General features: G+C 40.5%; 1 protein-coding gene across 2 annotated transcripts in view; it reads right to left on the bottom strand.

Annotated features, from left to right (window-relative positions):
• Nucleotides 1-101: 101 nt before the first annotated feature.
• Nucleotides 102-25,325, bottom strand: part of ndst3 (N-deacetylase/N-sulfotransferase (heparan glucosaminyl) 3) — a 44,824-nt gene continuing 19,600 nt past the window's right edge. The window contains exons 6-15 of one of the 2 annotated variants that reach the window (XM_023270274.3): nucleotides 23,001-23,129; nucleotides 13,167-13,349; nucleotides 12,533-12,629; nucleotides 11,531-11,654; nucleotides 10,786-10,960; nucleotides 10,176-10,346; nucleotides 8,449-8,558; nucleotides 4,297-4,399; nucleotides 3,194-3,304; nucleotides 102-1,291 (exon numbers count right to left, since the gene is read on the bottom strand). In XM_023270274.3, the coding sequence (XP_023126042.1) occupies nucleotides 1,283-1,291; nucleotides 3,194-3,304; nucleotides 4,297-4,399; nucleotides 8,449-8,558; nucleotides 10,176-10,346; nucleotides 10,786-10,960; nucleotides 11,531-11,654; nucleotides 12,533-12,629; nucleotides 13,167-13,349; nucleotides 23,001-23,129 (1,212 nt within the window). In that variant the 3' untranslated portion in view covers nucleotides 102-1,282. The remainder of the gene's footprint in view (nucleotides 1,292-3,193; nucleotides 3,305-4,296; nucleotides 4,400-8,448; nucleotides 8,559-10,175; nucleotides 10,347-10,785; nucleotides 10,961-11,530; nucleotides 11,655-12,532; nucleotides 12,630-13,166; nucleotides 13,350-23,000; nucleotides 23,130-25,325) is intronic. The other variant, XM_023270273.3, reaches the window with a different exon arrangement.

The following is a 25,325-nucleotide window of genomic DNA, read 5'->3' as shown; positions in this document are numbered from 1 at the left end:
CAGCTAATTAGAACAAATGTAACTTCACAAATGTGTGTCCAGGTATGCATAGTGTGGTTCAAGTGTGTTGGTATGCTCATTAAAAAAAAACAAACATCATATGCTGTCAGTCATATCTGTTTCTTTAATTTTGGTTTTGTGTTTGACATTTAGGATTTTTTGCATTGAAACTGAATCTAAACAACATAGGCCACTTATTTCAAAAAGGGGAAAAAAACGAGGTTGAGACTAAAATGAGACACTGACAAAATAAAATAAAAAAATTGCCTGCAGTTACAGCAGCTACTTAAAGAGTCTTGAAATGAAGGGTCACATCCACTAGGCTGATTTTGGTCAGTCTACTTCCCACAAACTCGTATCTCCTCTGTCCTTAGAGCTGAAATCATCAGCTCTCTTTCTCTGCTAAATGGACACAGCGTTCTTCTACATGACTCACCACAAGAGAATAATGAGCACGCAATGCTTTTTGCTTCAGTGACTCATTTCCAGCTCAAACTTTCCAGTGAAAGCCTCCAGTGACATCTCTAAGGGTGAACAAGGCTACGAGATCTACCAGAAACTAGCTTCACTTAAAACAATTCATTCAGAAAACAAATAGAACTTAGAATGCAAAGTAACAGCCTGTCCCTCACCCTGAGTCTATGCACTTAGTCTCCTTGCATTTTCTCTCTCAGTGTAACAAAAAAGAAAACAAAAAACAAAACACAGGGTGTGTTTTTTTTGTCTTGGAGATACATGGAACTGAACTTAGTGCAAAGTGACCTTTATGGGAACCACATACAGCTGACCAGCGCTTCTCTGGCAACTTAATTTAAAAGTGAAATAAAACAAAGATGAATAACCATCAAAGTCATTGCAGGTCTGCACAGGAGTTCACCGCAGTTTACAACAGGGTTTGGGCATCGAAGACTTGCCAAATTGTCATTGTCTCCCACAGTTCTCTTCTTTGTTATAATGTGGCTCTTCCTTTTAGTCCCACTTACTTCAGAGCTGTCTTAGTCACCTGAAACAGTCATCCATCCATCCATCCATTCATCCATCCATCCATCCATCCATCCATGAGTTCTCTTTCAGTTCGCAAATGCTTCTTTGCGCTTTCATGACATCTTCTGCTCCTTTCAGCAGCATCACAGCTCCTAGGTGAAACGAGGCACCCCGTCCTTGCCTTCACCTCAGGGTGCACTAAAAAGGCCACAGACAGTGCATCTGAAGGTCAGGTGCTCCTGGTCGCTTCCTGGTCTCTGACCCCTTGACCTTTAACCCTGGCTCATGGACGCAAAGGTTATCTAACCTTCAGAAAGTAGTAAAGAGAGGGAGGGGATGGAGTGGGAGAGAGGGGAGAAAATGGGATAAAGTAATTTAATTGCATTTGGTTTACTTATTGGATTTAAATGCCAACCACAAAAAGAAAAAGAAAACATGCTGCTGATTCATAAACAGTGACAACAGCACCACGAGTCTGTAAACAAATGCAGAGATGAGGTGAGACTGCCACTGTCATTATGGAGCTTCATGCATTTACTATGCTTTGAATACCTTGACAGGATTAAAAGGTAATCCGGTTCGGAAGATTACTTTATTTTTCCAGCTCTAACAGTTCCATTTGATGTGTTTTGTGTTTTACATGAGGAATTGCTACTCTACCCAAATACTTTGGTTTTGTTTTTCGCTTTGTATTGTGTCTCTTAGGGATTAAAGCTGCAGTAGGCATAAATCTGGAAAAGGTAAAATTTGAAAAAGAAAAAAAACAGCCTTCCTCTTGTTGTTTTCCCTTCCACCAGACGAGCACAGGCATATACAATTATGTGAAACACTCAGTCCGACTGGTTAGTCAAAGTCCACTGTTTTTTCCATTGCAGCTTTATGTCCTGTGCCCACTGAGGACTTTGTCACTCTTTATACACTCTTGTCTGATCTGATCGAAAAGATGAACGATTGGCTGAAGTCTCAAACTAGAATTTCTAAAGCCTGAAAATGAAATCAATAGGAGTTGCAGGAATCCATTTTTTTTTAATCTCAGTCTAATTGGATTATGAATTATGACAGTATGGTTAAGGCTTATTGTGGGAATTTTGCCCAATGATGCCATAGGAATACTGCCTACCCCAGCTTTAAGGGTCCATACCTTTTTGTTTTTTTCATCAAGTCCTTACTACAAATAATAGAGTCACAACATTTTCCCCAAAAGCATCATCAGCTTTTACAATAATTTCTGTGTTCTGAGTGCGTTCTCAATTTGAAGTGGCCACGGCGAAGGTTGAAACATTACACATGTCTGTCCACTGGAGTTTCACAATAGTTTAATCAAATCTAATAACTGTGGGAGTTTTGCGTAAGATTCTAGCATTGTCAGCTAAATATGATTGAACCACACAGATTAAAAATCACTGCATCAGAACAGAACTAGTACTACATGGTTACTATACACTACTGTGCACTACTACCACTACTGGGTCACCCAGACAATTTCATGTTTTCCATGAAAACTCACACTTATATTCATGTGCTAACATAACTGTACAAGGGTTTTCTAATCATCAATTAGCCTTTCAGCACCATTAGCTAACACAATGTAGCATTAGAACACAGGAGTGATGGTTGCTGGAAATGTTCCTCTGTACCCCTATGTAGATATTCCATTAAAAATCAGCTGTTTCCAGCTAGAATAGTCATTTACCACATTAACAATGTCTAGACTGGATTTGTGATTAATTTAATGTTATCTTCATTGGAAAAAAAAAACTGCTTTTCTTTCAAAAATAAGGACATATCTAAGTGACTCCAAACTTTTGAATGGTATTGTATGTTATAACAGTTATACAACAATTCATATAGCATATTTTAGTATATGTGAATAACCCAGACGTAATAGAAAAAAACTACAATAAAGCATTGATGGTTTTCTACTCATGAACTGGACAAAATTAACACAGGATGCAGAGTCCTAATATAGCATATAGAGATTTTGGAAATAATTTTCAAAAAAAAAAAAGAAAGAAGTAAATCAACAAATAAATAAACACACAACTATGACAGAATGTTTTGCTTATTTTAGTAATGAAAATATGTGTTAAAGCGAAATATTGAAGTTTTCAGGAGCCTTAAGAACTAAATATTCCGCCGTTCACTGTAAATTTGTTTGGCGCTTTTAATTAGCATGTATTATGTTGGTGAGATTAGCATTGCTGCTGACCTTCTGCAGCTCCTCTCTTAGCCAAGAAGGAAGAGGCTGTCCGAGGCGATGCAGCAGCTTCGACAGCTCCACATTGTGTTCCCTGTAGTACCTGGAGAGATATGCTCGCGCCTGAAGAGAGCGACAGGGCAGAAGAGATGGAGGAAGTGGAAATATATAAGAAGACACACAGACATATAGGAGGAGTAGCGGAGATGGACGCAAGAAATAAAACAAGTAGGTAAAGAATGCAAGTGTGACAAGTTGTAAATGTGAAACAGAGAAGGTATATAGGGATGTGTAGATAGGTAGGAAGGAAGGAAAAGGGGAGAGGCATGGAGCAAAGGAAGGATTAGAGGAAGGAGAGAATAAGATAAAAACATTTGAGGGATAAACAAAAAAATTCTGAAAGATTAATGATGTGCTGCAATCTTCAGATCAGTTTATTTCGCCTTCGAGCTCTTGGGTCGCTAAGTGTTGAGTGCTCTCAGCAGGGCTAAGGAAGGAGAGGTTAGCGAGAGGAGGAAAATTACACGAAGGATGCATGAGATCCATTATCTCCCATCTCTCCCCCTCTCCTCCCTGGTGTTCCCTCCATCTCCTCCCCTTTCTCTCCTCTCTCTGTCCCATCGGTGGAAACCCAAATACAGTTTAATTATAGGTGACACCGAGGCACAGCCATTAGCCACATGTGAGCACATGTGTGATGATAAATTGTATTTCTGTGTTTGTCTTCATGAGAGAGCAAATGTGTGATTCATTGTCTGCAGTCCTGGTCTTCCCCCGGTGGAATCAGCGGCCAGGACAGAGATTTACGGATTGGATTTTCTCCTTCTACCTTCCCTCCCTCCATCCCCACCTCCCCTATTCTCTCTCATGGGTGCAGTGTCACTATTGAGTCCTCATAATTAGGTTGTAAGTTTCTGGCTCGATCGGATTGGCTGACAGTTTCCAACCCTGTGCTGAGTCCTGTGGGAAATTTTGCCACAGCAATGGCAGGAACTATGGGTTGTCACTGTCAGTCAGACTGCTGCTTCTCCTATTTTTTAAACATTTTACCCAATACGTATATCTATTTTTTCCCCGAGCATACGTCTGTTTTAATTAAAGTAAAATAAGCTTACCTCTGGTTCCATAGGAGGGTATTTTCTTCCTTTGCTTTTCCCCAAACACTTTGTCTTTCCTCCCTCAAGGAGCTGGCACCAAAAACCCTTCTGAGGGTCAAAACTGAAAGAAAAGTACAAAGGAGGGACATAAAGAGAGAGAAAAGAAGGGAGCAAGAAAAATCTTAGCAAAAAATGTGACATAACAAGCTTTGAAAATAAATATCAGTGCATTATCATGTAGAAATTAGACCCGATAAAGAGTAGAAATCTTACATGTACAAACAAAGAAGCATTTTGCCCACTCTTGTTTTGTTTCTCTCTGAATGTGGTGCTGTCTGGCTTCATCTCTATTGCCTTTTCATGTCTGCCATGTCTGTTATGCATCCTCACATTCTCTTTCTTTCTTTATGCAGACACACAGCAGTTATTGTGGTGGAGAATTTTTCCGACTACCATATTCACTGAATCATTATCCAGTTATTATGAGTCTGTTATCTTTGGTCCACAGCAACTAAAGCAACTAAAAATCGTGAAAGAATGCATTAACTTAAAAAAAAAAAAGTGTAATAGGCCAACCAGAGTTTCTTGTCCCAATTCTCTTCTCACGTTCAGAAGTTGCATGTCATGTTTACATCAAAACCTCCTACAATCTCTGTTCAGCCTCTCTTGTGTCCTGAACATTGCAGTTTTGCACAGTGACTTCTGAGCAGGCGAAATGACACAGCAGTGGTTACAAAGGAATCTTATCAAAGCTGTCTCGGACACTCCTCGCTTTAATCTTCCTCGTATGTTATAATGTGATTCACTTGATTATATCTTTCCGACATTACAAGTACAGTAAATAAGCTTCCTGGATGCTTAATAAAGTAATGCATTGGCCGTGGTAGATTTTATGAGATGGCCAAACAGAATTAGAAACATGCGAAGGCTGCAGTTTGTTTTGTTTACTCCATCCTAAGGAGATCTCATTTAAAAAAGTGATTACTGTACTTATTGGCTTGGTTCATTATCTGTAAAAACACCCTGAAGAAAGAAACATGAGACAGTGTGTTTTTATAATGCACTAACCTGTCTTTGTTAAAAAAAAAAAAAATTCAAGCATCCAGTAAATTGCCTGGAATTGGACTGAAAACGCACCTGTTTTATAACAAACAGTATACAGCTAATACGTTATTTGCTGCTCCAGAGAAAAACAAGTGGAAGATTATCTTGAATGCCATGAATGAGAGGTGCGAGCCCAGGTGCACACTAATCGCAATCTTGTTAATGGAAAGAGCAGGCAACAGAAAACATGGCTCCCTAAGCAAGAAAATAAGGTCACTGGGGAGTGGATGTGCCGGGCCTGAGATGAAAGCACATTTTGTGAAAAAGCACACCAATGTGAAGGAGAAATGTTTTCATGAACTGAATGCTTCTGCAATGTCCTGTGAATGGCTCTGTGAGCATCTTTGTAATTCCAAAAGTGTTCTTCCTATTAACAAAGACTGTTGCACCTCTGTAGCATATAATGTGGCGACATGTAACGGGCAAGGTAATGGCGGATGACTTTCAAAACAAACCGGACATTCTTGTCATGTGTATATTCATTGTTATATATGCATGTAATGATTATTTATGCCTGTATATTAATATACATACAGCATATATACTACCATTCAAAAGTCTGGGGTCACTTAGAAATGTCCTTATTTTTGAAAGAACAGTGTCTTTTATCAATGAAGATCACATTAAATGAATCAGAAATCCAGTCTAGACATTGTTAATGTGGTAAATGACTATTCTAGCTGGAAACGGCTGATCTTTAATGGAATATCTACATAGGGGTACAGAGGAACATTTCCAGCAACCATCACTCCTGTGTTCTAATGCTACATTGTGTTAGCTAATGGTGTTGAAAGGCTCATTGATGATTACAAAACCATTGTGCAATTACATTAGCACATGAATAAAAGTGTGAGTTTTCATGGAAAACATGAAATTGCCTGGGTGACGCCAAACTTTTGAATGGTAGTGTATATGCATGTATTGTTTATTTATGTCTGTATATTAAGATACAGTATATATGTGTGTGTAGGTGCAACACATTTTGTATTGATATTACTGCATACTGTAATTTCCATGTACCTTTGCATATCTAGGGCATGTATAATACAGTTTTTTCATCATTTTATCTTTCATATGTAAAATGTGTGGGTTTACATTTCTGAATCTTTTTTGTAGCATAAAGTAGAGCTAAAAGGGAAATGAAACAAAGTGAAACAACACACGTTGCCGAAGATAAAGGCTAATGTGGATGTGATAGAGAGATGCAAGTATTTTTCCTTATCGGCATGCATCAGTGGGCAAGTAAAAGAGAGAAAAAAGGAGTTAAGTGGTTCTTCTTCAGTTTTCCTCTGACAGGACAGCAGGAAGAAAGGAGAAGGGGATTAAATAAATAGGCTCCAGTGTTGAGGATCAGTCAGACCGCAGCCATGTCAAAAGAACGACGAGTCGAAAAGAAAGATTAGGCTTTTGGGTAACTCGGTCTTCAGCCAAAACACACACACACACACACGCACACGCACACGCACACGCACACGCACACGCACACGCACACACACACACACACACACACACACACACACACACACACAGCTTGTTTATCATTCTGTCAAAATGCATCTCTTTACAAATTATTTGTATGCATGTGGGTTTGTGATTCAAGACAGAGGCACTCTCTGTCCCAATCTGCGCTACAAATTCTAGATGTCCCTGTCTGGAGACTTGAGGGCTCGCAGGCAGATTGTATTCTGATGAGTGGTGCTTGAGAAATAAACAGTTTATCAGTCCTCCAAAACGTAAAAGGTCACATGGAACATTCTTAATGGAGAATGAGTTGAAACACAGTGTCAGGAGGCGAAAGCTAAATCTCTCGAATTGCAGTAAAACGCGGGAGAATGTGGTCGACACACGTACGTTTTGCATCAATCCCTGTGAACATATTACACAAAATAAGGTGCATATATGACAGAATGTACACATGATGCTGTTTTTGTATTGTATCATCTGTTAAAAATAAGCATCATCAAGCTTACAACCACATCAGAACATGTAAAGTGAAACTGGAATTTTAAGTATGCTAACAGGGTATACTATATTTATAATTAACATATACTTGGTTACACGTTTGAAGCCATTATCTCTCTCTCACTTGCTGTACATGCCTTTATTTAATCTGCTGTGGAAATTTGCAAAAATGTGTTTGGATTCATTATTCATCATTGTTACTGGCACTTTGTGTCTTTGCTATTTTAGTATTTCCTTTGGATTGACACCACGCAGCAGACTAATCTTTTTATACTTTCATGTTTGCAGACAGCTGAAACACAGACAGGCTTACAGTATATATGTGGGGACAGTCACTGACACTGACACACAAAGAGGCATCAGACAGGCCTTGCAAAAACAGATTTCTGTGCTTGTTGTGTAATGCAAATATCATTCAGAATATATATATATATATATATATATATATATATATATATATATATATATATATATATATATATATATATATATATATATATATATATATGTCTGTGTTTTGTCATGCAACTGCAGACATTGATATTAAATGTTAATATACTTAATGCGATCCCTAGAATATAAGTGAGAGCCAATGTCACTTGTCATGCCTTGTTTTGTTATTTTGCGATTATACTCAATAATTTCCCCCATCATCATATTACCACACCTTTCTTCTGTTATGTTTATATTCTTTCTTTTCTCATGTCCTTCCATACATACCCCTATATAGTCTCTAGTTGTGAGCACACAAGTATAATTTCTCTTTCCTTTTCTTTCGTTCTGAAAATCTGAAAATACATAAATAAGCAAATAAATAAAGAATCATAACTTATAGCCATGATGTGATATCACTGTCACACTTGGTAACAGACTTGAAAACAGTAGATGTCCAGTTCAGTACCTCGCAGTTCACCAGTAGATGTCAGACTTTACACAGTTTTGGCACTGAGGTCTTGTTACAGGTTTCATCTGTACTATTACTTCTACCATCATGCATGTCAAAGTGAAAGGTGCCCTTATCCCAGGACAACAGAGAACAAAAACACAGAGAGAGAGCGAGAAAGAAAGAGACAGAGTCACACTGACATACAATGTGAGACTTACGTAAGGGCCTGGGAGTAGTTGAAGTGAGGAGTGACTCCCAGGAACTTCTGCACCTCATCCATCACTGCTGCTGGGTCAGATCTCAGCTGGTGGCCATCTATGATCATCACCTGCACACAGGTACATTCATACTGTGACAATAGGTACTATAAGCTAAATAACTAGTGCAGGGTAGCGGCAAAGCACAGGGACAGCTGTGAACTTCAGTGCAACATGATCCGCTTTAGTGACAACAAAAGTTGGAAAACTGACAGCAGATTTAATACATCACTTTAATCTTTTTCCTTCTTATTGTGAATAAACAGTAAACAGATTTCTACAGGCAATCTGCAAAGTGTGACTGTATGGATGCAAAATACACTCCGTGGCCTCTTTAAAGTGAATATCTGCGCAGCCTAATGCAATTCAATGCCACAGGCCTGGTGTAATATATACCTCTATGAAGCTTAAAGCATTCAATTTTTGAAAAAAAATGGTGGAAATATGAGAGTTCAATTATATGTTCATCACAAAGATCATATTTAAAAGCAATGCTGTGCTGGATTGCGTTATATTAGGAGGTGTTTCCAATGGTTTTTCCTTACATTTACACATTTTTTTAAGGCACATTAGATTTTTAACCACCACTAAACACCATTAAGTCCAGAAATTTAATCTACACCGTGACAGCTACTCCAAACATACAGTCACAGTCATACAGAACCCTTTTCAACAATCCTCTCCAACACCAATCAAAGAGTTCTGCAACAGATGGTTTGGCTCCCACAGAGCCCTAATCTCAAAATCACAGAGCTGGTTTGGGATTGCAGGAAGAGACAGAAGACAACGAGAAAGCCTAAATCCACAGACGAAGCGTGACAAGTTCAACCAGATGCGTGGAGCAACCTGCCTGTCAAGTAGTTTAAAAACTGTGTGCGAGTGTACCATGGAGAATTAGTGCTGTTTTAAAGGTAAAGTGCGATCGCACAAAATATTGATTCGGTTTTACTGTTTACTGCACTCTGTGTGAAGTTTACTGCCGAAGTAAAAACTACTGGTGTTGTGATTTTTGAAAGCATTCTTAATTTACTTTTAGCACCTAATGCGTCTACTCAGTACTGTACATAAGTGGGGCAGATTATTAGAAGCACCTCTGAATATAATGCAGTCCTGCACAGCACACCCACTGACTACGACCTCAGTGCAAGAAAGCATACTTTAATTTAACAGCATGGGATTTATTCAAGTAGTTTATGACAGAAAAGTTATACTGGATGTGCTTTGGACTGTGCAGGTGTACAATGAGTGTGTATGTACACTACTGTTCAAACGTTTGGGGTCACCCACACAATTTCATGTTTTCCATGAAAACTCACACTTTTATTCATGTGCTAACATAATTGCACAAGGGTTTTCTAATCATCAATTAGTCTTTCAACACCATTAACTAACACAATGTAGCATTAGAACACAGGAGTGATGGTTGCTGGAAATGTTCCTCTGTACCACTATGTAGATATTCTATTAAAAATCAGCTGTTTCCAGCTAGAATAGTCATTTACCACATTAACAATGTCTAGACTGTACTTCTGGTTAATTTAATGTCATCTTTATTGAAAAATTGTTTTTCTTTCAAATATAAGGACATATCTAAATGACTGCAAAATTTGAATGCTTGTGTAAATACTGTGTATTAATATACACACCAGGACAATAAAGTTGAGTTGTGTATCTGTGACTGTGCGTACCTGGTTAGCGGGGTAGTATGTGAGCCACCTCTCTAGGTGTGTAGCGTACAGCCCGGGGATGAGACAGCGACTCTGCAGGGAGCGAAGCTCAGCCGGTGCTCCCTGTCTCGCACTGATGACATCATAAAAGGTGAACCGCAGGGCTGCATGGTCCTCATGAGCTCTTTGATGCTGGAGAGGGTTCACAAGTACCAAATTAGAATTTCAAAGCCCTCACTCTGGGCCATGGGTCTCATTCATTGTCTTACACATTGAGTCATGCATTCACATCCTTGCATGAGAGAAAATGTTTATTGTGGATAATTACATAACATTTAAGCTTACATGTTGTTGACATTTAAATCCCAATAATCGAGCAGACTTAAGTGTAAGATTTCAGGATCTTCCTACAGTGAGATTTATAGATAAATAAATAGATAATCAGCCTCATTAACTCTGCATGCTGCACAAGTGACTCCAATCACAAACTTAGATAAAGAACTCAATTTAAAGCAATACTGAGATGGAGCACGCCTTATGATGAAGCAGGCAGCTCTGAAGAATTAAAAATAATACATGTGCTGTCACAGGTATGTAATGTATTCACTGTGTGTTTGTGCACGGTACTTACCTGATACCAGCTGTAGGCCCTGTCAGAGGGGTTGATGAGCAGGGTGATGATCTTGGCCTTGGGCAGCAGGGCAGCAGCTCGCCGTGGGGACTCCTCTGAGGGGAAATAGTTTGCGCTCTTCTCAAACAGGAAGTCCGTGCTAACATTGGAGGGCACGGGGAAAAACTCCATATACCTGAGGCAAATTGAGAAGGAATATAAGCACACATGCACACACTCGAGATGTACGCCTCATGCACAAGCATCCATCATTACTGTAAACTCAGTCACCCGAAGCCTACACAGCATCTATACACGCTTTTTCAAAGTCAGATACAACTGCTAAAGTCAGAAAGTTACAGTCTTTATCTGTGCCTTAGACAGTGATCCTAAAATAAGCTTGATGATATAATTTAAACAGTGTTTAATGAAGAATTCAGAGTCAAGTCTTTATGGATGACTTTGGAGAATACACCAGCTGTGTCTTTGTCAGTTAAGCAACCCATTTATGGGTCAATTTAGACAACCATATGTCTGTTGGCTTATGTTTACAGGCTTAAAAGATCATTTTGAAGACGCCGTTGAACTCTTTTGAACTGCTTAATGTACCACTGAAGTCTGCAAGACACATGACAGCCTGTAACAGCCTCACGAAATGAAAAAGGGGTTGTTTGCAATCTTTCATTTCACCTTAAGCGCAGACTAATCAAAGGCAAAGACAAAGAATGAAAGACAGAGCTAAGCGCATGTTTGTGTGTGTTCTCACCAGTCAATTCCTTTGTGGTAGTTGTTGGTGTTGAAGAACTGGACCTCCTCATAAGTCTTCGGACTGGGGAAGTTACTGGAGATGGAGGGATGCATGAGCAGGAAGAGATAAAGTGCTGTTGTTCCTGGAAGAAAGGGCATAATTCATAACTGGCTCGTTAATTCAGCTCTGCAGAGAGTAGGCTGTGTATGAAAGTGTGCATCGCTGTGTGCGTTTCAGTGTGTGTGAGGGCTGTCATCCACTGATCCATACTGGATGATTTTTCCATCCGCAAGATTTATATCTTGCTGAGAATTCACTACGTGAATGTGTGTATGTGTGTGTGTGTGTGTGTGCTGATCATAGGTATCCCCATCAAATGAGTCAAAACCATTTGACACCAATCAGCACTGGGGCTCTGGTCATGCCCTCCATCTCACCCTCAACAGTGTTTCTTTCCAACCGGTTCTCCCACACATCCTGTTACATTTCCTCTATAACCTTGTTCCCTATTTGCTCCAGCATTTCTCACATACCCTCTAATAAAATCTGAATTTATAGTACTGTAATTGCTGTTGGGTTGCTAGTGTTGCTCTAATGACTTCTGCTCCCATTCAGAGGATTATCACCTGGTTAATTAGCAGCTGTACGGGACCTCCTCACCTCTCATCCCAAACGACATCAATTACAATTTTGGAAATTGCAAAGAGGCAAAACGAGAGACTCCAGTAATGTATACACATTTTTTTAATAAGCTCATCTTTCTTCTTTCTGACAGAGACAGAAAAGATAGAAGGAGAGGGTGGTAGCTCTGTACTATATCCCTATGCATCTAAAGCAGATAGCATGTGGGTGGAAGAAAGGAGGTAAGAGCCTCCTCCTTTGTCTCCCTCTGACAGGACCAAAGGAGCAAGGGGGATTAAATGAATAGGCTCTGATGTGGAGGATCTAGACACCTGGGCACACAGAAGGAGACTCTTTGTTGCATGTGCATGTCTGAATGTGTGCTCATGTGTACCTTACCTGTTTTTTGTGGCCCTACGACCATGAACTTGGGCAACCTGTCGCAGGTTTTCTCTTTAGACCAGATGTCTTTATGTCGTTTGTCATCACATGGGTTCTACAGACGTACAGAAAAAAAGGATTAGAGGTTAAAGTAGCCATGTACGTATTATACGTAGAAAAGCAAACATGCCCTTAAATCCACATCAGGGAGGATTTACTACATAAAGTGAATGAATTAAGTTTTTCTTTTTGCCTCATGAATAGTATTCCCAACCCGTATTAGCTTACAAGGCACCATGAAGTCATATACGCTGAATATACATCCTCGAGCAACTACTTTAAAGGAGTAGAGAAAGAGCAGAAAAAAAATTCACAAGCAAACCTTTCGACAACAAAATTAATAAAGGTCAACACTACAAAACTGTCCAATCTCGCCTAGTTGTCTTTGTTTTTGATACAAAGTTGATAAATTTAATCACGCCACCATTCCAATTTTGGATCGTTTGTACAGCAGAATATTTTAGTGCCTTGCTTTTCTAATTTCCCCCTGAGTAATTTTGAATCTACATAATAAAAATATCATGTTCAATTTATAAACGTGCAGAAACACACACACAAGCCCATACATGTGGGCAAATACTTGCAAACACACCTGCCAGAGTGGGTTCCTTTGTTCAGGAAAAAGCTGAAAGTATTTGTGCGCGAGCTGGAGGGGCGGGAGTGTGTGGAGTTTCAGGTTTGTCCACGAGCGAAGGAAGGAGGCCAGGTGAACAAATGTGTAAAGACCCAGTCGATCGTTGCCGTAATTAGACAGGTGAGTCATGAATATACTTATCTGGAATGAAGAAACAGAGAAGGCCACAGAGAGGGAAAGAGGGAAGCAAACAGGGAGAGAGAAATACATATTTATTGTATTTTGTAAAATTGTGATAAAGTCAAAATCCCATTTCCCAAGTTCCCATGTTTGTTGATGTGGCTTCAATGAAAAGCAAACAGATTATTCGTGTACGATGGTTTTCAAAGTCACCAGCTGTCCAGTGAATATCAATATTTGCTATCACTTCGCAAAGTGACACACAGTCACTTCTGTGAAGTAAGATTATACATTAACTTTTAGCGCAAAACAGTTTCAAGCACAAAGAGGCAAACAGATAAACCGAAACCGATGTATTCACTAGTCCGGATAGATAAAGCTGAGGAGGCAGCACAATGGTCCTCATAGCCACCGGGTGATGGGAGAGATGCAGCTTCACACGGGAGAGGATTTCAAAGTGTATCAGAGTGTGTTCATGACGGCTAATGTGTGTGAGGAGGAAGGAGAGACTCGGAGGGAGCAAAGGAGCGATAGTGTGTTGGTCTAGGCTATCTGTCCACGCCTCAGTGCTTTTATAGGCTGATCAAAGAGACAAGCTAAGATAGCTGCTGCAGACAAATGCACACACACACACGCACGCACACACACACACACGCACACACACACACACACGCTTCTTTTGTGATTGCAGGAAGCTTGGGAATGTGTCTGGATGAAACGGTAACATCAGCCATTAAGATATGAATTATTTGTTGAATGTGAGCATGTGTGTCTGTACGTGCATGGGTGACTGTGTGTTACTATGTCGGTGCACATGCAGCCATGTTTCCATCACTTTGGAGGACAAAACCTTGGCTTACCTCATGCCCAGACCTAATCTTTACTCAGATTTTTCGAGTCTCTGAGTCTTAATACTAAAATGTTATGATTTATGTGTTTTGTCACCAAAAAGAAAGCAGGTCCGCACAATGTGCCTGTGTAAATAGTTTTCTGTCTGCACAACAAGAGTAATGCAAGTACACGTGCAAACACACAAAGGCTCATCGAAGCATACACGGTGAATTTCCTGGTGACAGAGGACTGTCGGTGCTCCTCTTTAGCGGCGAAGGTTGCTGTAGATACAGAGCGACACAGTGTCAGGGTTTGATGGATCAGCGTCCGGCTGACCTGGAAAGCTGTTCGGAATACTGATCGCCTCCGAATACTGATGGGAGGAGAGTGTCGGTGTGTGAGAGACACCGTGGGAGGGAGAAAGCTGAACAGATGTGTGTGTGGTGTGGTTCTTTTTGTGTCTTTTTGACAGAGAATGCAACAGAGGTAGCGAGGCAAAGGTATGCATGTCAGAGTCGTTTTTTTCTCTCTCTGTGTCTGTGTGTGTGTGTGTGTCTGTGCATGTCAGTGTAAATGTTTATGCATTTCTGCACTTGTGTATGCCAATTGTGTGCATCTGCCACTGCCGTCTTATCTTGTGCTCACTCCAAGCAAACCAGCGGCGCACCATCCGGGCTCGCCTGCCTCATATCAATCTAGCTGATGTTAGAGCAACAATGTGGAACCACTGTCAAGGCACCGCCAAACACCAGAAACAAAAACACATGCCAGTAAAAAGTGTTTGTTTGCCCCTCCTTTTCCAGGCAATTGTAATGTCAAAAAACAAAATAAATCTCCCTCATCGCAGCATGAATGGAGATCCTGAAGTACTACTCCTGGAAAAGTGTAAAATTAAATCTAACCATTTCCTACAGTACATTTAAGGTCTTTTTGAGATGGGGTGTATAAGATGCAAATATTATATTGCATTCACATATAGGGAATGCAGGCAAATCTGACCTGAGTAAATAAGAAACATTTTTGTGTAGTTTTGTGCTTTTTTGAAAGCCGACAGGGTGATCAAAAGCTGATTTATGTTCCCCTCAAACCACTCAATAGTGTATGATGTCTGACTCCGGCTGTGAGGGGATGGCTATGTACTGTATGTGTGTGTGTGTGTGTGTGTGTGTGTGGTGTATGTGCAGGTGTCTGTGCATGAAAGACAAAGAGCGAGAAGTGAGAGAGAGAATCTGAGTGTTACTGAACATGGAAACATTCATTATGGAGCTTAAGCACCGGCTGCCAAATTAAACAAAGAGGGAGAGGGAAGATGATTTGTGTTTGTAATTGGAGAGCTGCAGAAAAAGCAGGAAAAAAACACTACAGAGACGTGAGTAACAAAGGAAAAGACAAAGTGAGTAACCTTGGCAGGTGAGTCTGAATTGAAAAACAAAAAAACAAAAAAGTCACTTGAGAGAATGTTAATCTCTCGACACCGTGCTAACTCTAAACCCTTCTGGTGGAAGGACTCATTGTGGTTAAGAATTCAATTAACTGAACCATAGAAACCTTTTTTTAGCATCTAGTGCCATGTCCCATTTCTTGAATATTGGATTGCTTTGAGTCCCATATGTGCCTTTAATAAAGAATACCGCTCTAATAATTTAACACCAAAACTGGGCTCAAGTCGTACTTGGACAGTGAGAAGAAGTGTAAAAATGGGAGAAACAAACTGAACCATGCAGTCTCCCTTCTTTAATCTCTGTCCCTTGTCTTTTCCTCTCATTGCTCCTGTGCAGCTTCACTTCCTTCACCTTCTCTCATCTGTTTAATGTCTTGTTCTCACTCTCATCTACTCCAAAAAGTCACTTTATGTTGTTGTGGGGTTTCTTTCTCTCCTCATGCTGACCTAGATGCTCTGATGAATCATGTCAGTCCAACGTTGATGTTCTTCAAAATCCATGCAAACATGAACACACAAGCGCACTCACACAAACACAGATGCCGCGTCTTAGAAGATTAGGAGAGCACCCGTCATGTATTTGAGTTTGTGACATTTTTAAATCCCTTCTAACATGATTGCATTTTTGAAGAAATTACTTGTTTTACTGGTCTTTAGTTGAGGCCAGATTTTTCCACCTTTACTATCTATCTGTCTGTCTGTCTGTCTGTCTGTCTGTCTGAGGAGATCTGTTTAAAAGCATCCACAGTAAACTGGAGCTTCCATATTGCACACTTATTCTAAACAGGTTCTACTTACAAAAATTTGTTTTTCTGCCAATGCATTGCAGCGCACTAAGGAAACTTATGAGCTGCTCTAATAATAGTGGGTGGTGAGCTGAAAAAAAATTAAAACTAAGTATTAAAACTGGATAAAAACTAAAGAACTAAAAAAATAGCACTTTCTACTAACACCAACAACATGTATGGTAATTAATTATGGTATGAGATTTCTCGAGCGTGCTGTTGATGAACAATATTGTACCACAATGCATTACACATAGAGAAATAGAGGAGCTACTCACAGCTGGAAATTAAAAATGAGAGGAAAAATGTTCCAGAATCACCTTCAAATGACTCCTTGTTAAGTTTAATTGTTCAGAAGATCTAAGTGACCAACGAGAAGCGTATGGAATTAAAAGATCATAAATGCATTGTGGAGCTTGTCCATGTAATGAAAATACATCCATCCATTATCTGCACACTGCTTAATCCTCATTAGAGTCGCGGGGGAGCTGGAGTCTATCTGACTTGGGGTGGAGGCAGAGGACACCTGGACAGGTCACCTGTCTATCACAGGGCTACATAGAAACAAATAATCACATCTATGGATAATTCAGAATTACCAATTATCCTCAGTATGTTTTTGGACTGTGGGAGGAAGCCGGAGTACCCAGCGAAAACCCACGCATGCACAGGGAGAACATGCAAACTCCATGCAGAAAGATCACGCAGGAAGGCCGGGACGAGAACCAGGGATCTTCTAGCTGCAAGGTACAAGTGCTAACCACCAAGCCACTGTGCAGCCTTAATGAAAATACAGTTAGATGCAAATGTTTGGGAGACAGACAGACACACACAGCAAAAAATGCCATGAATTGAGTTTATATATCGATCAACATAAAACCAAGTTCAGACAGCTGACCCATGACCACTCTTTGTTTTAATAACAGCACTAACATTCCTTTGGGTTTACAACTGAGTTCAGTTTGTCAAAGTACTTAAAAACCCAAGATCTCCCAAGATCCAAGAGGTTGTTACGAGCATCTTGGAGAGCTTGCCCCAGTTCTTCTGTGGATTTAACTTTCCTTCTGTTTCTTCATGTGTTCCCAGATGTTAAGATTGCTGAAGATATTTCTTCATGGCTGTGTGTCATCTCTAGCGCTGCTGTCATGCTGCAGAACTTTTGCACAGTACTCCATGTATCTTACTGCCTCTTGCCCACCCCTCCCACCATCACCACCACCACCGCTCCCTGTCCTTCCCTGCCGCTCTTGCTCTCCTTCAATGTGTAGCTGCAGTCGCCTGTTTCCCATTACAGACCACTTAGTTCCACATACATTCGTCCCTGATTGAACTGTTATTGCTACTAAAAAGAAGTCTACCCTCCCCAACACACACTCACACCCACAAAGTCTTTCTCTTTCTCCGTCATTGGCATCTCTCTCTTCCCCCTCACAGTCCATCTCACTGTCTCCGTCTCATCAGCGGATAATTGAAAATTGAACGACAATACAGCAAATGATTTCGATTCAATTTATTCTGCCTGATCCAGTCAACATCTAACTGGCCCTTTCCATTCTGCCATCTTTCAGTGCTCTTCTCTCACTTTGTAATTTCTTCTCCTGTTTGGATTGTGGCTTATTGTGTGTGTGTGTGTGTGTGTGTGTGTGTGTGTGTGTGTGTGTGTGTGTGTGTGTGTGTGTGTGTGTGTGTGTGTGTGTGTGTGTGTGTGTGTGTGTCAGTGTTTGTTTTTGTTTTTTTGGGGGGGGGGGGTATGTGTTGATGAGCTGCCAAAGCCTTCAGTTGCAATCAGCACGACTCCAGAGAACCAGAAGGAAAGAGTGGAAATGAGACCAAAAAAAAGTGTGGAAAGATTCACATGTGCCAGAAGAGTCAACATGCACAGGTTGAATTTTTTTTTTAAAAAGACAAAGACAGAAAAGATGGAGAAAGATAGGAAGGTGCCCCAGACAGGAGACGACTGGTGAGAGATGTGCGGGTGAGAAAGTGGGTGAAACAGAAGGCTGGGAAGGAGGGAGATTCTGCTGATATTTGGTGTTTGGCTAATAAGCTTAGTGGCAGAGCTAAGCGCTAAATGTCAGCCCTGATATATGTCTATAGCTCTGCTTATGCCAGCGAGACACACATTTATACAAAACCCATACACACACATACGCAGATACTTGGATGCTTGGGGCGCACAAACATATGCATTGCAGAGTGTTTGTGTGCGTGAGGGCCTATATGTGCATCACTTCCTCTCTGTATGTGTCTGGATTCTCAAGTGACAGAAGATGCCGTGACCTGAAAATTAAATCTCAATCTGTCTGCCACCTTCTCACCCCGCTCCCCCACTCCACTCCTCTCCTCTCCCTCTCTCTCTCTCCCTTCTCTCTCACCATCTCTCTGGCCATTTATTGGGGAATGACTTGTGCCCTATTGGCTGTTTGCAAAGTCCAATCAATTGTCGGGTGCACTGTGTACTGTATGTGAGCTTAGTGATTGTTGATGCAGGATGGACCGATGCAAAACTATCCAAACCCACACAGAAGCACGTGCACACACACGTGCACATAAACATACATGGTATGTCCACGTGCGCACACACATGCAGAATATTGGTTGTTGTCAGTGGTAAACTGCTGCTAAAGGCCAAATGTGATTTGAAGTCATTGAGCAGGAAGTGGCAATGTTACCAACATGGAGATCATCAAACAATAGCAACCCCCTGGGGGACTAAAGCAGCGAGCTACAGAACACTATTGATTACACGCACAAAGTGCATACACTAATTAAGCTTTTGCGTCTGCAAATGGAAACATAGCAGTGAGAAGTGAGAATAAATCATCATGTGTGTGTGTGTGTGTATGTGCATGTGTGGACGCAAGTCATGGCAAATGGCTCTCATTTAGTGCTAAAATTGCTTTTATGTTTAATAGGTCTCTTCATTCAGTGGCACAAAAAGAGGGGAGCCTCATCTCTTATTACACTGATTAAGGAAGGGAGAAAGAGAGAGAAGGACAAAAGATAGCGGAAACAGAGGGGAAAAAGAATGTAATTAGCGTCTGTGTGTTTCTGGCTTTCAAGAAGAATTTCAAGCCCTTGTATATACAAGTGTGTGTGAAGTGTGTGTGTGAGTGTCAATGAGACAGCCAGAGAGAGGAAAAGCAAGTGAGCGCATGGCTCCCTTTTGGTTTGTCGAGCTCATGTTGAGACGACATTATTTATTTTTACCCTAATGTTTCCTAATATTCTTCAGAGCTTTCTTTACTTTACACATTATATTATTGTCACTATTGCTGCATAATGCTATTGCAATAATACATTTATGAAGAGCATTAACATAATTTACATTATAATAGCTGCATGTCAGGTTGCTGTCGTCATTACCAAAGTCACCATTAGAACAATCACAGTGCTGTATTATGTGTCTTTTGCTGAATTGTGTGAGACAAGGGTTGCTGCATCATTATTATTGTGCTGCATTGGGCTTCCTAAATTCATTAACCTTTCAATGTAAGTCCCATCAGTAGGTTTGGCTCACCAGTTGTAAAATATTCCGACTTCATATATTATATAAATGTTTTGTGCTAATGGTTTTTATTCTCAAATGGTACTTCCTTGGTTGTGTTTATACTTCCCCCGAACACAAATGTAACGTAGGGTTAGACAACATCCCTACAATGTTGTAAATGCCTTTCAACCTTTTAGGGATGTCAGGGGAAAGCAGAAAATATAACATTTATACTCTGAGAAACATGGGGAATATGAGGAATACAGGATGTTTACTACATGAAACTGGAGCTTTCGCTCTGTCCAGCAAACACTGGAGAATCTATAATTTCAATACTTTTAATCAATTTTAGGAACCAAAGACAATTATATTTGTGAATAGAAATGGTATAAACACAGGATTGGTTAACATGGATCAAAATAACTGATCAAAATGGCCATATTAGTTATTATTGTAGATTCTATGCTACCAAGTGAACAAAAATTCAGGAATCCGTTCTAGTAATAACTCTCTAATAAAAAAATGCAAATGGAAACTTGTCACTTCCTTTTCATAAGGCAGTCAAGGAAGTTTTTACTTCTGTTATTCTATCCCATCCTTCTACTAGCATCACTGCACTGGCGACCTGTATCTTTGAATAGATTTTAAAATCAGTTTACTTGTCTGTAAAGCCATACACAACCTAACTTTTTCCCATATAAGTAGATGCTTTCATTATATGTTTCAGTTAGTCCTCTCAGATTTTAATTTCCCTTCCTTTAAAACGTTCCTAAGCTTTGTCACAAGAAGACCACTGAGGCTGCTTTCTGTTTTAATGGCCAAAGCTGTAGAACATGTCCCCTGTTCATCTAAGAACACCAATCTCCCTTGGTATTCTTTTTTAAAAAAGGGAATTAAAAAAAGATCGCTTTACTTTGGAGCAGTTTTATCCATTTCATTGGCAATCGTTTTATTGTATTATTGTCAGGGTTGGCAAGTGCTTGCTCAAGAGGATTGGTAAAAATGGTAAATGGTCTGTGTTTATATAGCGCTTTACTATACCTGAAACGATACCCAAAGTGCTTTACATCATACATTACATTCACCCATTTACACACATATTCACACACTGATGGCGGAAGCTGCCATGCAAGGCGCTAACCACGACCCATCTGGAGCAGTTAGGGGTTCGGTGTCTTGCTCAGGGACACCTGGACATGAACTCTCCAGGCCAGGATCGAACCGGTAACCCTCCGGTTACAAGACGGCCACTCTACCCACTGAGCTGGATTCTCTATAATATTATACGGTCTTCAATTGAGTTGAAGGTGATGATGTTATATTTTTCTCTTTTAATGCTTCTTTGTTTAAAAGCGTGTCTCTGAAATAGTCTAAAACTCTAGGTTGCATCTTTGACAGGTGTTTTTAAAAAATAAGTTCTTATTATCATTACTACTATTAGCAGTAGTAATGGTATGTATTGCACTACTGATCTTCCTCGAATGTTACTTTGGTATTAAGTTATTTCAGAAAACCATCATAGCTTCAGTCATGTTGACTTGTACTGTTTGTGCCAACCGCACCAGAGTTGTGCTAAAGGCCTCATAGTTATTAAGCTACACCTTATTATTCATTCAGTGGAGCGTGTTGAAAATGACTGAGGGTAAGGATTTCATAGAAACTGGTGATACACTTTTCTCACTGACTCATTTTATTCATGCAATTTGTATCCCTTACTGTAGCAACACATGACAAGCGGTGTCTCTAATCACTGTGCTGGTTAGACAGAAAAAGGTAAATTGCACTCCCTCTAGTTTTTGCTCCATCCCAACCACCTAGTTCTTTGTCTATTATTAGAAAAGCATTGTTGCTGCTGAAGGGAAATGTAAAACACTTCATGTGCACTGGAGACTTCTAACTCCAGGAAGGATTTACCTGATACAGAGCAATTATAGAAGTTCTACAGAACTGAATGTGAACTAATTCCTATTTTGTTACATCAAGTGCGAATTGAGAATGAAACAACAAGCACAGTGCTTCCATGCAAATGTCATGTATTATTATGCTTCAAAAAAAAGAAATGCGAGACCTTGCTGCTCAAAAAGAGAAACAGCGATGCACTGACATTCTGAGACACGGAAGACAGACAGAACAAAAGAAGGAAAAAAAAGATCTAATAAATAAATAAAACGGAATGGAAGACAAAAGAAAGACACAGAGAAAGAGAGAAACAAACAAAAGAGAAAATATGAAACGGAACAGAAATGAAAATGAAAAACAAAAAGAAGAGACAAAGTGGTGCAGAGACAGAAGAAAAGAGCCAGATTGGGTTGCTGTACAAAGCTGCACTTGACGCTGTGATGTTCGGTGAGTCCTGACAGCTCCTCTAGTTCAGCACTCCCCTACCTGACACTTCAATACGGCCTACTGCTGGTCTGCGAGCAGCTCTTTGTGCATGTGCATGTGCACGTGCACGTGCATGTGTGTGGTTGGAGGCAGAGAGAGAGAGAAAGAGATTGTTTGGGGACAGCTCCTGTGAAATGATACGTCTATCTTTAACTGTGTGCGTGCACGCCCTTGCGAGCATGTTCTCGTGGATGAGCATTTTAACTGCCACCTAAACCTAATTCTGTTCCTTAATTCAAAGCAGAATCGAGTTGAGCTGACATACACAGCAGGAGTAAGTGAGAGGGGGAGGATGTGTGTGTCAGCGCGTGTGCGTGCGTGTGCGTGTGTGTGTGTGTGTGTGTGTGTGTGTGTGTGTGTGTGTGTGTGTGTGTGTGTCCGTGTGCGTGTGTGTGTGTGTGTGACAGCAACCCCCCTGTGGTGAGACCTAATTTAAAGTGGTGAGATGAACACAGCTCCACAGTGAGAAGCAGCCCCTGACAGGAAAAGAGACAGACAGACACACACAGCAAAAATAAAAAAGAACGAAGCAGACAGAGAGGAAGTTACCTTTAGAGGAGTGAGGGTGGAAAACCCTGTTGGTGTCTCTTTATGGTGCAAAAAAAAATCAAGTATAACAGTCCTCCCTGTTTCTCACTCTCTGTATCTGTTTGCATGTGCAAGGGTGTGTTTGATTGTTTGACCATGTGTGTGTGTGTGTGTGTGTGTGTGTGTGTGTGTGTGTGCTTTCTCTGACTCACTGGATTGAGCAGCACAGTGAGAAACAGCTCTCCCCCACGGATGCTTTTGTCCAGTTCCTTAGGTCCGCCGGGGTATTCCTTATAGTAGATGGTGTGAGTAAACAAGCCACACGTCTGGCGAGGCAGCACCTACACATACACACATTCAGTGAAAGAAAGAAGGATGTCTTTCATATCTTCAGTTTAAGCCGAAAGTGCAAAGAAGCAAACTGTTTGACCGAGCAAAGTCATGAAAACAGGCCCTGATTGCTCAGACACAAGTGCAAAAAACACAAAAAAAGCATCATAATGGCACTGGTTCATTGAAAACGACAGTCAGACTTGTGATGGACAGTTAAAATACAGTATTAAAACCACAGCCAGATATTTTTTGTTTTTTCATTCCACACTTTGTTCTTGCTTGTCAATTTCTGTCGTCTATTTCTCATAGTACAGCGTGGCTGCAGGCAGTTTAGTTAGAGATGTGTTTGTGTTTAGCCAATAATGTCTAATGTGGCCTTGAGCCACTAACCTCAAGCAGTGATGAGGCTACACAGGCAGGGTGACCTCACTTCTATTTCCAAGTCCAGTCTGTCAGAGTTTCACTTTCAAATTTGTAGTCGTCAGCTGTCAAAGCTTCAGGCAATTTATCAAATTTGGCACAGCTCACTCTGGAACCACAAAAGGCTTTCTATTTTTTTTTTTTTTTTTTAACTATTTTTACACTTATGCAGTTGCACTCATGTAGACCTGTAAACACACTTTGATGTGCAAAACTGATGGAGTTCCCATTTAAGTAGCATACGAAACCACCATGATGCAATGATTTGAGATTAAAACGGAAACCACAACAAGTGGGGAGGTTTTTGAAAGTGCTGATCACTCGTCTGTGTCAAGCCCAAAGTACAAACAAACCGAGTACAAAGTTGGCTTGAAATAACAAAAATAATTCCGATGACAGATGTATGGATGAAATGATGACGATGATGAGATGAAATGTGCAGCTATCGAGTCGAGCCTGTCTGCGCTGCAGCTTTGTAATACAAAAAACCGGCAGCAGAGCAGGTCAGGAATATTCTGATGCGTTGTGTCACACAGCATATGGCAGTGTTACCTTCATCTACAGATGGTTCAAGTCTTGTAGAGTGTAACAGACTTTTCTTACATGACTGGCGTTTTGACTTGATGGAAAGCTGGTGTATTTAATAACGTAAATGACGGCTCTGTTCCATTTAGGTGCTCCAGTTCCTGGAGGTCAGTACTGTGCGCGCTGGCTCAGTGACACTTAAATAGAATGGAGTCATTAGTAAATGGTATAAGTTCTACCTGCGCTTTCCCTGTAATGACAAGCCAACACATCTGCTGTGAAAAAGGTTTATTAGAGTTAAATTAATGGTGTCAAAAGACACACCGGTTGCTGCCCCCACTGTGCTCAGGCCATCGCTCCCAAAGAGCCGCCCAGCCATGACTTCACTACAGCGGCAGAGACTCGATTTTTATGCAGGTGCAGGGCACAAGGCATTGATTTGTCCTGGTGATTGGTTAAATCTTCCGGAGGCTCTGTTCATTTTTTTCCCCCTCACCTGCACCTGTTTTGTATTTTGGTGACTTGCTGTTTACCAAAGTGGGAGGAGATGATAACAGATTACTTTTAATCCCACCTCGAACAGCTGCACCGTGCACCTTTCCCCCACAAAAATACTGAGAAAAATACACCATGACCTGTGTGAGCTGCATACTCAGCCCCTTGGGATTGACAAAAATGGGGGTCCAAAATGTCGATTTCTTAGATTCTCTTTATCGCAGCTGATTCAACAGCAGTGAGACTGGATTTAATTTTAACATCTAAAGTGTACAGTAATACCAACATCTGCCAGCAAAGCATTTGTCCAAGTAATGAGTCTTTAGCCAACTGTAAATATACATTTTAATGAATTTATTCTCTAAAAAAAAAAAAAACAACATTATGTGCTCAAAACATATAAATAACCATGAAAGACTAATAAAGAGCTGGATCAAGTGTTTAACAGCGAAGGAATTAAAATGCCTTTTCATTAGTTCATCAAACGAAGAGAAGAGAAGAGAAGAGAAGAGAAGAGAAGAGAAGAGAAGAGAAGAGAAGAGAAGAGAAGAGAAGAGAAGAGAAGAGAAGAGAAGAGAAGAGAAGAGAAGAGAAGAGAAGAGAAGGAGGTCTTTATAGCAAACTCCTTGTGGAGCACTTCTCTGTGTGAAATAGAGAGTAAAGGCTGGAAGCGCAGATATTGGTTTATCTATAAAACACTGCAGACTCGTTCACACTCACACACGAGAGAGAGAGAGAGAGAGAGAGAGATGGAGGGAGTGAAA

The sequence above is a fragment of the Amphiprion ocellaris genome, chromosome 4 (genome assembly GCF_022539595.1).
Source record: "Amphiprion ocellaris isolate individual 3 ecotype Okinawa chromosome 4, ASM2253959v1, whole genome shotgun sequence".
NCBI lineage: Eukaryota > Metazoa > Chordata > Actinopteri > Pomacentridae > Amphiprion > Amphiprion ocellaris.
Note: the sequence above shows the minus strand (reverse complement) of the source record. Positions and strands in the feature narration are given on the sequence as shown.